This window comes from Schistocerca nitens, chromosome 3, assembly GCF_023898315.1.
Source record: "Schistocerca nitens isolate TAMUIC-IGC-003100 chromosome 3, iqSchNite1.1, whole genome shotgun sequence".
Taxonomy (NCBI): domain Eukaryota; kingdom Metazoa; phylum Arthropoda; class Insecta; order Orthoptera; family Acrididae; genus Schistocerca; species Schistocerca nitens.
This window is the reverse complement of record NC_064616.1, coordinates 707,810,708-707,827,519: the sequence shown is the minus strand read 5'-3', so window position 1 is coordinate 707,827,519 and position 16,812 is coordinate 707,810,708. Positions and strand designations below refer to the sequence as shown.

The window sequence follows — 16,812 nt, the reverse complement described above, 5'->3', positions numbered from 1 at the left end:
TAATAAACAGTTGAATCTAGAAAAACAACAGTTGTGAATGGAATGGTTAGTCCAATTATATGGTTATTCCATTTTCTATCACACTACACAACAAATACCTTTTGAAACTTCCTGGCAGATTAAAACTGTGTGCCGGACAGAGACTCAAACTCGGGACCTTTGCCTTTCATGGGCAAGTGCTCTACCAACTGAGCTACCCAAGCACGACTCACGCCCCGTCCTCACAGCTTTACTTCTGCCAGTACCTCATCCCCCACCTTCCAAACTTTACAGAAGCTCCCCTGCGAACCTTGCAGAACTAGTACTCCTGAAAGAAAGGATATTGCGGAGGCATGGCTTAGCCACAGCCTGGGGGATGATTCCAGAATGAGATTTTCACTCCCCCAGGCTGTGGCTAAGCCATGTCTCCGCAATATCCTTTCTTTCAGTAATACTAGTACTGCAAGGTTCGCAGGAGAGCTTTTATAAAGTTTGGAAGGTAGGAGAAAGAGACATGGTGCACAGTCCAGTGAGTGCAGATGGAGATCCCAGCAGAGGGTAGTGAGATGCATGCCAACCGACAATCCCACCTGTGGGTGGGTGTTAGGAGGGAGACATCCCTCATTGGTGAAGAGCACAGGGTACACAGGGTGGTCAGGGAATTGGCGAATGGCAACTGCATAAGAAACAAGGAGTTGGCTCTGTCAGATGTGTAGAGGGGGAATCCCTGCTTCTGTGAGGAGACTATCAACAGGACTAGTGCAAAAGGCACCAATAGCCAGACACATCCAACAATGATGGACAGGATCAAGGAGTTTGAAAGTGGAAGAAGTTGCTGAGCCATAAACCTGACTACCATAATCAAGTCTGGACAAGACCAGAGTGCGGTAAAGATAGAGAAGAGTGGAACAGTCTACACCCCAAGATGTGTGGACCAGGAGGTGGAGAGCATCAAGCTTCCGCACACATGTATAGTCTTTAGGTGGCAAATGTGGGGGAGCCATGTCAGCTTGTTATCAAAAATAAAGCCCAAGAAACAGGACTGTGCTACAACATCGAGGAGCTGGTTGCCTAAATAAAGTTCTGGATCAGTGTGTAGTGTGGGTCAATGACAAAAAATGCATAACCCGCATTTTGGAGGGGAAAAACTGGAAGCCATAAGTGGTAGCCCATGCAGAGGCCCGTCGGGTGACGCCTTGGAGCTGGCGCTTAGCAGACACCACCAAGTGGGAGCTGCACCAGATGCAAAAATCTGTCAACATACAATGCTGGGGTAACCAGAGGCCCAACAGAGCAGAGCCCATTTATGGCAATGAGGAAGAGTGTGACACTTAGCACAGAACCCTGTGGGATACCATTCTTCTGAATCAGAGAGGTGCTTATAAGTGCCAACTCGAACCCAGAAGAGCCGGTAAGATAAAAACTCACGGGTAAAAATCTGAAGGGGACCATGCAAGCCCAGTCATGGAGGGTAACTAAAATTTCATTGTGCGAAGCCATGTCATACGCCTTATGTAGGTCAAAGAAAACTGTGACAAGGTGCCGGCATTGAGAAAAAGCCTGTCGGATGGCTGAATCCAATCAGAGTAAATGGTCAGTTGGAGATCGCCCTGCCCAGAAGTCACACTGATACGGTGACAAAAGGCCCCGAGATTAATCTGGAGTTGACCATCCTTTTAAGCAGTTTACAAAGCACATTCTAAGCTAATGGGGAGGTAGCTGTCTAGAGACGTTGGGTTTTTTCCAGGCTTAAGGACGGGGATAAATATACTGTCTCAGCATCGTGACTGAAAAGCATCTGTGAGCCAGATGTGATTGAAGATCCTGAGGAGCTGTTGCCTCTGGGGAATGTCCAAGTGTTGAATCATCTGATTGTGAATGGAATCTGGCCCTGTGGCTGTGTCTCTTGAAGGGCTAAGAGGCTGTACCAATTCCCATTCACTGAAAGGTGCATTATAGGGCTCAACGTGGTGCAGGATGAAATGGAGGGGGTTCTGTTCAACTCTGCATTTCTGCTGGAGAAAGGTGGGAGGGTAGGAAGCAGCCGACGATGCCATCACAAAGTGTGTCGCAAGGTGTTCTGAAAGGACCAGTGGATCAGTGCACAGAGCTCCTTGGAGGTTCAGACCCTGGACAGTTGACTGTTGTTGGCGGACCAGAATGCTATGGAGGTTTGACCAAACCTGCTATTAAGAGGCATACGTCCCCAGGGAGGAAACATAGTGCTCCCAGCATTCCTTTTTACTCCACTTAATAAGGTAATGAGACTTAGCTCGGAGACGCTTAAAAGTGAGGAGGTTGGTCTGGGAGGGGTGTCACTTAAATCGCTGTAGAGCCCGTCGGCAGTCCTGCACAGCAACTGCAACATCCTTGGTCCACCACGGTACCGGCTGATTATGAGAGGGCCCTGTGGGTAGGGGGACAGCAGTGCCAGCAGCATGAAAAATAGTGGCAGAGATCCCTTGCACAACTACATCAATGGAATTCGAGAGAGAGAGGGGTCAAAGTGGACAGTAGACATGTATAAAGGCCAATTGACCCTGCACAATGCCCAACGTGGGGGCCTGTCTGCCTGGCAGCAGCAGGGGGCAATAGTGTCAATGGAAAGTGGTCACTGTCACAAAGGTCATTATGGGATGACCAATGCAGAGAAGCCACGAGGGCAGGGGAGGAGACCTTGAGATCGATAGCAGAGAAGGTGATGTGGGTAGGGGAACCATCGTTAAGGAGATACAAATCGAAGTCCATGATAAGATGGTTGATTAGGATACCCAGACACGTTTAAGTGACACTCCCCCCCACAGTGAATGGTGGGCATTGAAATCCCCAAGGAGGAGAAACAGGGGTGGGAGTTGCTGGATTAAGGTAGATAGTGCAATATAAGCAAGTGGCCAACCTGGAGGGAGGTAGACATTGCGAAAGGTGATTGCCGGAGTCATGTGCATTTAAACCGCTATCACTTCCAAGGTGGTACGTAGGGGGATCTAGTCACTAAGAACGTCGGAGCGAACCACAGTGCAGACCCCATGCTATCTCATGGACAGAACGGTTCCAACATAATGCCCGATAACCACTGAAAGTTGGAGAGTGGTCATCACAGAAATGCGTTTCTTGGAGAACAAGACAGAACGCAGAATAAGAGGAGACAAGACGTTGCATTTCCGGTAGGTGACGATAATATCTGTTGCAGTTACACTGGGTGATCGTGTGGCGTGAGTCCAAGGTAGGAATGAAGGAACGGAGGTCAGGTCACTTTGTCAGTAGTTGTCACCGACAAGGGTGGGGTGACATCCATAAGTAAGATGTCAGACTCTGGTTGCGAGAGGGGAGTTGGCACCTCTTGGGGGCCTTGTCATGGGATTTATGTTTCTTCTTCCTCTCCTCTGAGGTGGAAAAGGGCAGGACACAGGGGGAGTACAGGCGTCTGCAAGATCAGGGACATAAATAGAGTGGACAACCTTGGGGCACACAGATGGTGTGCCTCGTGGCCAGGTGGTGGTAAGAGTCTTCTGGCCTGAGAGTCACCAGGGAATGGGTTCCTGGGAGGGAGCCTGATCACTGGCAGATGCTGAAGAAGGGAGGCACTTCTTCGGCCAGGGAGGGGGAGCGACTCCCTGACGGTAGGTCGTGGGAACTGCAGGGGAGGGTGGGGGCAGGGCTGGGGTAATGACAAGGGAGGGGGGGGGGGGAGGAGGAGGAGGAGGAGGAGGAGGAGGAGGAATGGAAGTAACAGAGGCAAAAGTTGAAGATAGTGACACTGGGTGGAGTCTCTCATACTTTTGGCGAGCCTCAGCGTAAGACAGGTGATCTATGGACTTGGTATTCTTGTATCTTCTTTTCTCTCTTGTAAGCCAGGCAATCTGGCGAGCAAGCGGAGTGCCGGTCAGCACATTTGACATACACAGGCGGCCGAACACAAGTGCTTCCCTCACAGACTGGGTGGCCACAGTCACCACACAAAGGGTCCGCCATACATATGCCCAAAACACAAGCACCGAATAAGTGGAGGGATGTATGGCTTCACATCATATCTGTAGCACATAACCTTGACCTTCTCTGGGAGGGTATCCCCTCGAAAGCCAGAATGAAGGCACCAGTATTGGTGCAGTTGTCTTTGCAACCCTACTGCACACTTCTAACAAAATGAACGCCACGGCGCTCCAGATTAGACCGGAGTTCCTCATCAGTTTGCAAGATGAGGTCCCTATGAAAAATGACGCCCTGGACCATGTTCAGAGATTGGTGAGGAGTGATAGACACTGGGACATTGTGAAGACAATCACAGGCATGAAGAGCTGCAGATTGGGTGGCAGAAGAAGCTTTGATCAACAGGGAGCCGAGCGCATCTTACTAATAGACTCCACATCACCAAACATGTCCTCGATATTTTCCATGAAAAACAATGGCTTTGTGGTGATGAAAGTGTGCCCATCCGTCCTAGTACAGACAAGGTAACGGGGAAAGGGTTTCAGCCCAAGACGGTGAGCCTGGCACTCCTCCCATTGGGTAGCCAGGGAAGGGAAGGCTGTCAGGTCATGTGAGGCAGTATTTAAGGATCCTTCACCATTCGAAGAGATGGCCGTGTGAGAATGGCCAGATTTTTGCAGCTTGATATGCTCCATGCGCCAAACATCTGCCCTGATATCACCCACTCTGAACAGGGGCTTTCCCCATGGGCGCCACCCAGCCACAGTAAGGGCGGTCTGGCATGGCGACTGTTGCCAGGAGTTCCAATGCTCCAAGAAGACAAGCAACCACTCCTTAGCATGAACTGGGAGGGAACAGCTCAGGTATCAATAATGTGATCCCAGCGTTGTCAGGGGGCTCAGCCATATGGCTACATAACAGCTCGACCACACGGACTGGCTACATGTGCTGGTGACCTAGCAGAGTGGAAGAGGGCTACAGTGGGGAAGGGTGAGAGGAAGGGAGGGGGGAGAGGAATCCACACTGTAGATGCTAGGGAGTGAGTTCTTCCCCATATGGCTCCGACTGAAAACAGGAGGTCAAACCTCAAGTGGGGACTGAAAGGGTGAAAAAACAGGCAAAAGGAACAAAATTGCCACCAATACTGGAAACCAGAGGAATAGCCAGGTCAACATAAATCGCAAAACCAAGAGAGGGGAAGGAGGTGGCAACGGGGAAGGACCGGGGATAGGGGAAGGAACTGCGAGCCCCTTGGGGAATGTTTGAAGGTCGATAACATCTTACTTGCTGCCAACTGACAAACAGGATGTACATCACACTAAACTCTTATCAATAAATACCATGATATTACACAAAAATTTTCACATAAACCTATTGATACGCAGTTCACAGTATCTTCCTGCTATAATTCTTTAATTATATACCTTATTATATAAATGCCTCTGATATTATCAAACAAAACGGTTAATCCAAAATCCAAATGTTCTGGTTAAATTTTTTGATTCATAGAACTTTCAGAAGGGCCATCCTACTGGTTTCTCTTCCAATTTAGTTCAGTCCTCCTTCCAAGAAACCACAAGCTGGCATACTAACTTCCTCATGCCAGTTACCATAGCAATTCAATCAACAACATTGGAATAGAAATCTCAATCTCCCCAAAATGTTTGCATAACAAATTATTCACAGCAGTCTATTTTGCTTCACTCACTCTACTGTATGGTGATTTAAGCTGAGGGACACATTCCTCCCCCCCTCCCCCTTTCGACTTCTTTTTTAATTATCACCTACAGCAATTTCTTCCTCCCTAAACAAAAAAAACTGTTCCCTCACATACAATTCAGATGTAAAATATAACTGGTGTTATTGAACACAGCAATGCTGACAAAAGTGCACTACTTGCCGGTATAACAAGCTGAGCAAAGTATCATCATCATGTAATATTAATGTTGGACACAATACGATTTGTATACACACTATAGAGGACTGAATACAATTCAAAACTAACAGCTAGTACTCAGCAGATATTTTCACTATGTTGGAATCCACTGGATGGTGTACAGCAACCATCGAATATTCAAATCATAAGGACAGCTGTCCATCACAGAAATCCATTTATAGCAGATCTAGATTTTGAGTATGATATAGTCATCATTGGTGCATTACCACAGAAGAGTCATATAGCCACAAAGATGTCTAAGTGTAGTCTAGAGAATTTACATTAGCATTTACATCGCAGAAAAAAAATATGCTTTCTGCAACTGACTGTTTTTCTACTTTACATTTTAGAAATTCACATTGTTAGTGAATATGACTTGTTACAATCTAACTTCACAGCATGAAAGATCACTTTGGAAACAATACAAAAACATATGAAACTTAATTTTGTTCATTGGTGGACATAATACAATTTGGAATGATGAATGTCAGAATGAAATGGGGGCTCTTAGAAGCATGAAATAATAAACAAATTCTCCCCTCAAAACTACTACAGCCCTGGACAATCTTCAAATATTTGCTTTGTGCAATATTTTGTAGGTCAGTACTTCTGAATGAAACCTTACACATGACATAAATGTCCACACTCCCATATACAAAGAATTTACAGCATAAAAATTTCTCAAGACATCTCTCTTTAGTACTTCACCACTCCATAACTGGTGCACTGAGATGCAAATAATTTTAGAGTCAAGATCAGTTAGCCATTCACTTTACCTTCATTTGATTACTCTGATATTTTGATTTAGGAAGCTCAGTGAGCTTTTCAATCTGCATTTTGCGATTCACTCAACCAATTGCCATTATTAACACAACCACCCAAGAGCAACAGTATATCTTAAGTAGCTCCATTACAGGAAAGGTCTAACTTTTCTGGTAGTTATCAAATGAATCTGATTTACAAGAAAAAAGAATACTGTTCTTAATATTCCACTGACATTATTTTTGACTGACTGTCCATTATTTTTATTTATGGCGAGGTGAGGCAACTGTGCAGTTCTCATGTGTCAAACAGCACATATGTGAGCTACCAGTCAAGCTAGAAAATAGTGGAACATTTTGAGATAATAATACATGTTGCATAACACCGTATCTCTTGAATAGCTTTATAGGCAATGTCCAGAAACTAATGAATATAAAGTTGACACACACACACACACACACACACACACACACACACACACACACACACACACACGATGCATTATTGTTTAAAGTTAATTTTTTTAAACACGTTCAGTTTAACAGCTACAGTCCTCACTGTTCCCACCTAGCTTCCATTTTAATAGAAATCTCTAGCATTATTTTGCTGAACTGAAAATTATAGAGGTTATTAAGATTACTGCACATTTTGAACTACACAAAATAGCTTAACTTATATAAAAAATTGTAAATTAGGAATATAAGCAGGTTATGCTGAACTAAACATTGCAAAGCTAAACCCGTTTAGACAAAATGTATTATTTATGCATTTTCCTGAGCATTCATTATTACAGAGAGATCACTATAAAAATCATTGAGCCCCAGGTTTAAAGTGAAGTTTATACATTTCAGTCAGCTTCACAGGTAGATGATCTCTTCTTAAAAACTGAATAGAACATGCTAAGGAGTACTCCAACTTTATTGTTACATGTGATTTAGTGTATTTTGGAGAGGTATTTTACACATGCATTGAGCTACAAGACAGTGTAGTTACTAAGAGCGCTAACTGAACAGTTACATGTCACGCTCAACTGGGTAACCAGTTTCAGTTTTGGTTATGGAACTACTAATGCCAGATGTACTGAAAGGCATTTTGCACTATTCAGCAGTATAGTGTATGTTGTGGAGAACCAGGCTCTGAATGTATAGCAAGTGCAAAGCCCTATTTCACATCACGCTGTATACACCGAATGTGGAAGTTACGATTTCTCTCAGAGAACAAATTTTGGACTGTTTCTTGGAGTGTCTACACTAATGCTAAACACAGATTAAACACCAAAGATTGATCTCTCCTAGTAAAGACCCCCCCCCCCTCCAACTGATCTTTTCTGATTTTTAGAACAGTGCGCACAAAGAAGTTTTCAGTGAGACTGCAATTTCCAGAACAGGTATTTGATAATTATTACATTAGCTTTTCTGCAACAAGCAGCTCCTCAGTAGGAGAATTAATTCCCTGGAACTAAAAGGTGATAGGTGCAGCAAGTTCATATACCCCAATGAACTAACCCCCAGCCCTACTCCAACCATATTAAAAATTTTGGTCCATATCCATATGCCTACCACTTAAGTTTTGGTGAAACAACAAATAGTGTATCACTTTTCTTTTTTTTACTGATTTCATCTACACATCTACTACTACTATGAATCTATCTAAATTTAATAAGTACACGTTCAATGCAAAATTGTCGTGGGTGATGTTATCAAAGGATGCTTTCCTGACTAAGTCCACTAACACACGTTAGTGTAAGTAAACTGATTGTGCTCCAGACATACGTAATGTTGCCAATATAGCATTTTTTCCCAGTTTTCATAGGCATTTCACTGACAAACTGTTCCTTTTCACAAATTACACAGTTTCAATGTGTTAACAGCGAAATACTAACTGAATTTAACATCAATCACCAAATAAAAGGCCAACTCTCAATAACATAATGGACACAAATTGTTATGCCTTATATTTTTTTCATGTAATTCTGCAAGATTTATTCTCTAGAGAGTAATTTAAAAAGTTAATTATTTCACTCACCAGTAAGGTGGGTTTCGCTTTCCAAAACCCATACAGGATTCTTTGGATTTTTCAAAAAAGAACCCACTTCAAGGTACCTCATATGCTCTAAATAAGCTAGAAAACCTATCTCACTTTGGCGGTCAATTCCAAGTAATTCTGTAAAACATGAGGATGGGTCAATTAAAACACTGCAAAATATGTACAAGGATGTTACAGTCAAAAGGCACAAATATAATCTGATATCAAATACATTAAAAAGTTTGCAACAATATTCCATCCTGGACTTTGCATTAAGAAGTTACATATTCAAAAGTATTATCCGAAATTAATGTTGAAATGTATAAAACACTAGTACTAACTGATCTGTGTATCTTACATACCAGGAGGAATTTTATGTTATCAGTTAACTACATCCAACTTTGATGTGCTAAAGTGTCAGCACACAAAGCAGAAACTGAAACACGAAAAACTTTTGTACTATCACAATTTAACATTCTGTTGTTCCCACAATTTCCAACGAGTTGATTCAAAGTCAATGCTCAATTCTTAGGTGAAAACCTGAAGACAATTGTCAGAGTCATTAGTTAGGCAGACTTCCTCAACTACTGTACCTTGCCAACATAACCACAAAACTCATCTATGACACACACTTAACATGTAGATTGGTCGACAAATGAAGTGAAGCAGCCAGATGGTGCGGTAAGATGTCAATGCACTTCCATACACATAGACATCATTGGCGGGTATGTAAATGATTAGAACTGGAACTCTCTGTGACGGGGAAGAACAGCTACCAGAGTGCATTAATTTTGCTCATGTTTAGTGTTGTCACTAGGCCTGGTATGATATGGTATGGTATCGGTGCAAACAGCATCAAATGTTCAGTGATACCTGTGAAGAACACAGATACTGTTCACTCGTGTGAGACAGTGTTTTTAGTACCAGACAGAGTTTGAAAGGGGCCTCACTGTTGGTGTCCATTTGGCAGGCTGGTCAAATCACACAATATCCAGATTTGTGGAGCATTCAAGTGTGACAGTGACACGATGCTGGACTGGAAGGGAATGGAATGTGAGGGCATGCCTACTAATCATCAAGACTCCAATAAACCACTTTTGACTACCAAGACTCCAATAAACCACTTCTGACTACCAAGACTCCAATAAACCACTTCTGACTACCAAGACTCCAATAAACCACTTCTGACTACCAAGACTCCAATAAACCACTTCTGACTACCAAGACTCCAATAAACCACTTCTGACTACCAAGACTCCAATAAACCACTTCTGACTACCAAGACTCCAATAAACCACTTCTGACTACCAAGACTCCAATAAACCACTTCTGACTACCAAGACTCCAATAAACCACTTCTGACTACCAAGACTCCAATAAACCACTTCTGACTACCAAGACTCCAATAAACCACTTCTGACTACCAAGACTCCAATAAACCACTTCTGACTACCAAGACTCCAATAAACCACTTCTGACTACCAAGACTCCAATAAACCACTTCTGACTACCAAGACTCCAATAAACCACTTCTGACTACCAAGACTCCAATAAACCACTTCTGACTACCAAGACTCCAATAAACCACTTCTGACTACCAAGACTCCAATAAACCACTTCTGACTACCAAGACTCCAATAAACCACTTCTGACTACCAAGACTCCAATAAACCACTTCTGACTACCAAGACTCCAATAAACCACTTCTGACTACCAAGACTCCAATAAACCACTTTTGACTACCAAAAGGGAAAATTGCTTTACTGTAGAGCAAGCACATCATAACTCCATCCCACCTGTACCTATCATTCTAGAACAAGTAATGGACTCCCTGCAACATTCTGTGTCATCCCACATCACTGGTCAGAAACCGAGCAGCTGGACTTGGGTATTACAGTCCCATGTGCAGGCTGCAGTTAACAGCAAAACACAATCAGCTGAGTTTGGAGTGATGCCATGACCGACAAGCATGAACTGTTGATGAATGGCATTGCATTGTGTTGTGTTCAGCATGAGTCACTGCTCTGCACTACCCCAAATAATCATCAGTGAGTATGGTTGCAACTTGGGGAGATGTCCCATTCTTTTAATGTTTTGAAAGAGGAACATCAGCGTTAGTCCTTATGTCATGTTGTGGGGAGCCATTAGGTATGACTTCAGGACTTGGGAGAGTGTGATGGAACTCTGACAGCACAATGGTGCGTCACAGACACACCTATCATCATGGGTCACCTCTCGTATAACAGTGAAATGTTGAAAAATGTCACAACAGGACAATGCTTGCTCACACATGGCACACATCTCTATGCACTTTATGTGTGGAAATAATGTACTCACTTGGCCAGCAAGATCCCCAGATCTTGTGCCTCATAGAATGAGTGGGGCCAGATTGGACATCAATTCCATCCCAGTGCCAGCTTTTAAGCTATTAAAGACCAGTTATAGCAGTAGTGGGCAAGCTTGCCTCAGGAGAGGATACAATGGTTTGACGACACCATTCTCAACAGAATCGGTGGGTATAGCAAGGTCAGCATGGACATAACATCATACTGGTAATGGATCCATACTGCCAAGTTCTTTGCAAATTTTACTCTAATTTTTAATCACTGAAATAACATCACATTCCCTCTCAACCTATGCATTTTATTTTGCTTCCTCTTCTTAATCTAGGTGCTTCACTTCTTTTGTCAGGCAGTGTACATAAAATCGCACACGGGCCTGCTGGTCAGCCAAACAGCTGAAATATTAAGAGATTGAATTTTCTCATGTTGAGAGCACTGAAGGGCGATCTGTTTTCATTGTTAAAAACCATTCAACAGCCAAGATTGCATAAAATGTTTCTTTATGTAGGGCAACTGGTTTCAACAGACTTTGCTGTTATCTTCCAGACTTTGCTGTTATCTTCAGGTCTTAAAAACTTTTTGCTGTAAAACCTGTTCATTTTAGGCTGAACCACATGCAAGAGATGTCAAATGGACATTATAAAAGATTTATCACAGCTAAAATATTTAAAAACATAAAGCACCTTGTGCAAAAGGCTATGTCCATATACATATTGCTCACAGAAGCTTGTTACATCAGAAAACCATGTTATACAACAGCACATCTGTTTACATATGTTGGACATATTACAAACTAATACCATATCTGTTTATGCATGATGGACATAACGGTTTATAGTATGTCCAGTGTATATTAACAGATGTGCTATTGTGTAACATGGTTCTGCGATTTAACAAGCATTTGTGAGCAATATGTATATGGACATTTGCCTTTTGCACTAGATGCTTTATTTCTTAAATATTTTAGCAACGACAAATCTTTTGTAACAAGCTGATTTTTATCCACTTGACATCTTGTGCGTGAGGTTCAGCATAAAATGAACAAGTTTTACAACAAAAAGATTTTTAAGGCCCGAAGATGACAGCAAAGTCTGTTGAAACTGGCTGTCTTAAATAAAGAAATATTTTATACAATCTTTGCTGTTGAATGGTTCTTATAAATATTAAGTGCCGAAGCCTCAAAAGTTGAATTTTTTTCCAAGGGAAATTCATCACATTCTGTTGCACACAGCACCATAAATCTCACTAGTTAATTTACTGACAATGTTTTGGCAAAGATTACCAGTGAATGTATGTTTACATATGTTCCAATCTCATTAATTGTTTCTACAATTCTGCTCAAAAAGTGAGATATCAAATGGCTGCAACCTCATTCAAAAAAGGCTGCAATAAGACCTGTATGTTACAGTACCCAGCAATTAGGTCACCAGATTTATCAGTTGGGACTAAGGCTAAAATTAATAATTTTTGTCATAAGTTCAGTTACTTAAACTTACACTTAAACATACAAATCACTTATTTTTAACTAAAAACACAAAATTCAAAAATTTGAAGCACTATATTTTACTCAGTATCTGACACAGTAAAGGTATTTTCCGACTTGTTCTCATGCAAATTCAGTCAAAAATTAATATTTTGGTAACAGTAACAACAAAACAGCAATAATAAACAATAATACCAGACTGACCAATAACAAAAATTAACAATGAACCATTTGAAACATATACAAGCAATCTTACAGTCAGTGACTCTCCCAGTTACAAAGCTTCCAAAACCATCACAGGAAACATAAAATTACAGAGGAAAATGAAGCAACATACAAGTTTGCCAAGCATCTGACAAATATTTATCACACCACACAGAAAATTTGACATGCACTCAATGAAATGCATGATTTACAGGCACATATCTGCTTCCACAACTACCTGTTAAGCCTATGGATCTTTTTCAAGGAGTAAGTGAAAAAATTACTAACTGAGGCCTCCAACATCTTGTTCATGATCCCAAACGTTACCCACTGCTCTTCCGGTGAGCATTAAGTTAATCAGGCTTTGGCTACCATAGCCATAAGTATCGTCTATAAAAGGCTCTGCAGGATCATTAACTTCTGCCATTATTTGTTCTACTCCCTGCAAAAACACAGTATCCCATTAAAAATACAAGCTACACACAAATTTCAAATAACCCACATTAAACTTACGAGTAACAATTTACACAGTCAATTACATAATTGTGTGAGTAGTTTCGCTAACATGCAATACCCAGATATGTGACACAGTATTAAAACTACCTTTTAATTACCAAATACACAGGGAATTTATCTGCATCACTACAGCTAAAAGGGAAAGGAGCAACTGTAATAACGTAATAACAGAACAACAAATTAAGAATAATATTTACATTTCCTGCTACTTGTACCAGCTAATTTACTGTTGTTTATATCCAAGGCAATGTAAGTACTTCTACTTGACATGTTTTTTCAGAATGTTGAAGACCACATTAGGCCTAAGTATGGGAAACTAATTCAGTTTTACCATTTACCATAACTTAGATTAATTAGAAAGAAAATTCATGGGCAAACAGTAACTTTGAAATTTCGATTCCTATTTTTTTTAATGGAAAAGAAAAATCAAAATATAAAGGTATCAGATATATTTAATGCACTAGAAAATATTTAACAAAAACGGGGGTGCTGTTCACGTTTGTTGAGTAACAGGAAAGTTATCAGTTGCTCCTTAGAAGAAGAAGAAGGAGGAGGAGGAAGAGGAGGAGGAGGAGGAGGAGGAAAAAAATTAAAATGTAAAAAAGATTCTAAAATAAAAGAATAGTATGACAAGAACAAAAGTCAAGTAAGAGGAAAGAGGAGGGGTAAAAATCTGACAAAAATATTGATGTACATTAATGTTAAACTGTCAGTGGGGACAAAGGGTGACTCACTCACTCTGCTGTAACAGAAGACATTTACAAGATATAAAATTGGTGCTGCTTCTCATTAACTTTTTCCATCCAAATGTGTTTTGGTACAAGTCACAGAAAACAAAGATAGCTGTGCACTATACGATATAATACCATTCAGACTGTACTGGTCTATATCACTGCCGATGGAGATAAAATCATTAAACACAAGCCAACACATGCATCATCACTTTTGAAACATTTAATTGTGTAAATAAAGTATTAAACTAACACACTCAGTAAAATAATTAGCTTCACTAAAAATTATTCCATGAAGCACTCCATAATATAATAATAGTGATGGGCCAACCGATCCATGAATCGGTTTTCTATATGGTGGCCAAAATAAAATAGGCCTGGAAAATTTTAAAATAAGATGGACAGGATTGACCCTTGTCAATGAATGTCACAGAAAATAGTGGAAATGACCAGTCAACCCCAATTCAACACTGTTGTGTTCAATTTATCAAATTGTTGCTGGAGGTTTTACCACAGCACTTCCAGTCAAACTACTGTGCAAAAAGAGTTCTGCGCTCTTTTCTACAAATTGTAGCTTCACATAATACTCCACTATTCAATAAATATGTCTGTTCCTCTCACTCACTCAAACTTAATGACATAGTGAAGTATTTGGAATAGTGAATGTGAGACATGCTCTTGTGCAGCCATGTGCAAGAAAAGTAGGTCCACTGAAATCATTGTTTCTAGAACTTTCTGAAATGCGCAATTCTCCTGTTCATTAACAAAGGTCAGTATTTGTGTAAGTCTTACAAATAATTTCCTGGCCAGTGTTTTTGTGCATCCTGTACCAATGTGTGTATTCAATCAAGATATTTAATGAACACGAAGATAACAGGAATACCTGCTGTCTAGTGAAGAAGGCACACATACTCAGTGAACATGCCTGCAGTATATAGTGAGATGCAGCTATAACAACATTTATGAACTCAATAAAATGGTCATTTCATTGTCTACAATTTTGGGCCAAACGTTATATGGACCTCTTGGGCCACAACTTATGTACTGTAAGATATACAGTACAAAATAACACCCCAATTCACAATATGGATTCAGCTGCATGCTTAGATCGATTTCAACAGTACCTCAAACCAGTCTACTTTTACAGCTTTAAAGCCATCAAGTATAATGTTTGTTTTCAGCAAAAGAACTGGTAAAAATCTCTTTATCATCACTGTAAATAGGCCAAATGATGTGGTGTGTATGATGAATAGCACACAATTACTTTGGATGCACTTCAATTATTCTACAAACACGAAACATAGTTACAATTTAAATGTCTTTCACCCAAATCTCACATTCTCTCTATGATCACTCATAATGATAACACTTTTTAATGTCTAAAAATCTCCTAAAAGCTGTTTATGAAATGACAGAATGAAGCCCAATTATAAATAATTTAAAAAGTATTTAACTGAATGAGCCAACCATCCCAAGTGGTTAAACTTTCCTCAGTAAGTCAGTTAGCAGCTTGGCTCATAAAGCGGAAAATACCCTTTAATTTGAAATTACAACCAGTGACATAATGAAACGTGTACATCAGTAGCACCATACATTGGTGGATTTTCTTACCACTTCAGGAAGCCTTGTATCATTGCACCAAATCCTATTCATAGATGGACGAGGAAGATTTAATATTGTTTTAGTGACAAAGAAGATACACCAATGCCAAATGGTTGGCTTCAAAAGCTGCAACTTAAAATCCTTTACTTCCATTTGCTGTGTACACCACTGATCTACAATACTGCTCCACAACAGTGACCAGATAGTATGTACATGACAAGCAAATGATCAGTGAAGAAACAATACCACGTAACTGACTGATTATCGATTTTGTGCTTTTCAGTCAGTGCATATCCTTGACACTCAGCGCACCAACTCTTACTGCCAGAATGCCGAGTACCGCATATACGACACAGTGAAAAAATAAATTTAAATAATCCAAAAGGGTGAAAGAATGAAATACCCTATAACTAGATTGTTTTGGAAGTAGTAAACAACACGGCATAAAAATCCAGTGTTCAAAAGTGGTTCCTTGGTTTTACCTTTTGGACAGCATTTTACAAGATGATCTCTTTACTGAGGAAGAAATTGTTTCTCAGCTGAACATAGCGTATGAAAGCGAAGAATCCTCCTTGAGAGTGATTGACAGTGGTATGAAAATTGTTTTGTTATTTGCCACGCATTAACAGCAGTCCGCTAACACACTAAAATTTAGTAGTACCACAGCTGCTTTATTTTAACGTCACACTTCACTTATTGAGTGCTTCAGTCCTTTGTGCTAAAGATGTTTTGAATACCCACTTGATTATAGGTTCTCATGTAAATCCAGAATGGACAACAGGTCATAGTAGTAGTAACAGTGAAGTTACATGCACAGAAGAAGAATTAATTTCACATATGGGGGTTCTCTGTTACTTTTCCTGTCCCATCTAATACCACAGCTAATTTTTGTCATTATTAGTGTTATTAATGCTATTGTAATTGTTATCGTAAACACATGGATGTGAAATTCAACTTCGGTCTTCTTCAGTCAATTTTTCAAATGTTTGTTTACGAACTTCACAGACTGCATCCAAGAATGCTCAAAAACGATACAGCAGTGACAGTTGCCACTGGAGATGGCCGCACCTCTTCACGTTTATTGCTGCACTATGTTGCTCATTTCTTCCCAGACAATTCAGATAACTTATCGGAAGTTGATGGAAGCAAGGACATTGAAAGTGGAGGCCAAGAATTTTGTGGCACCTTAAGCTGTGACAGGAAAAGAAAATCTAAAGCTTGCCCTGAAGATTAGAAGAGAAACACCAACAATGTGCAGGCAAGCATATATTGGATATAAAAGAAGTCAAAATGGCAAAATTACTC

At 40.7% G+C, this 16,812-nt stretch overlaps 1 protein-coding gene across 1 annotated transcript in view; it reads right to left on the bottom strand.

Annotated features, from left to right (window-relative positions):
* Window positions 1-16,812, bottom strand: part of LOC126248680 (ubiquitin carboxyl-terminal hydrolase MINDY-3 homolog) — an 89,691-nt gene that overhangs the window by 37,320 nt on the left and 35,559 nt on the right. The window contains exons 5-6 of the mRNA XM_049949947.1: window positions 12,947-13,100; window positions 8,630-8,767 (exon numbers count right to left, since the gene is read on the bottom strand). Of these exons, the coding sequence (XP_049805904.1) occupies window positions 8,630-8,767; window positions 12,947-13,100 (292 nt within the window). The remainder of the gene's footprint in view (window positions 1-8,629; window positions 8,768-12,946; window positions 13,101-16,812) is intronic.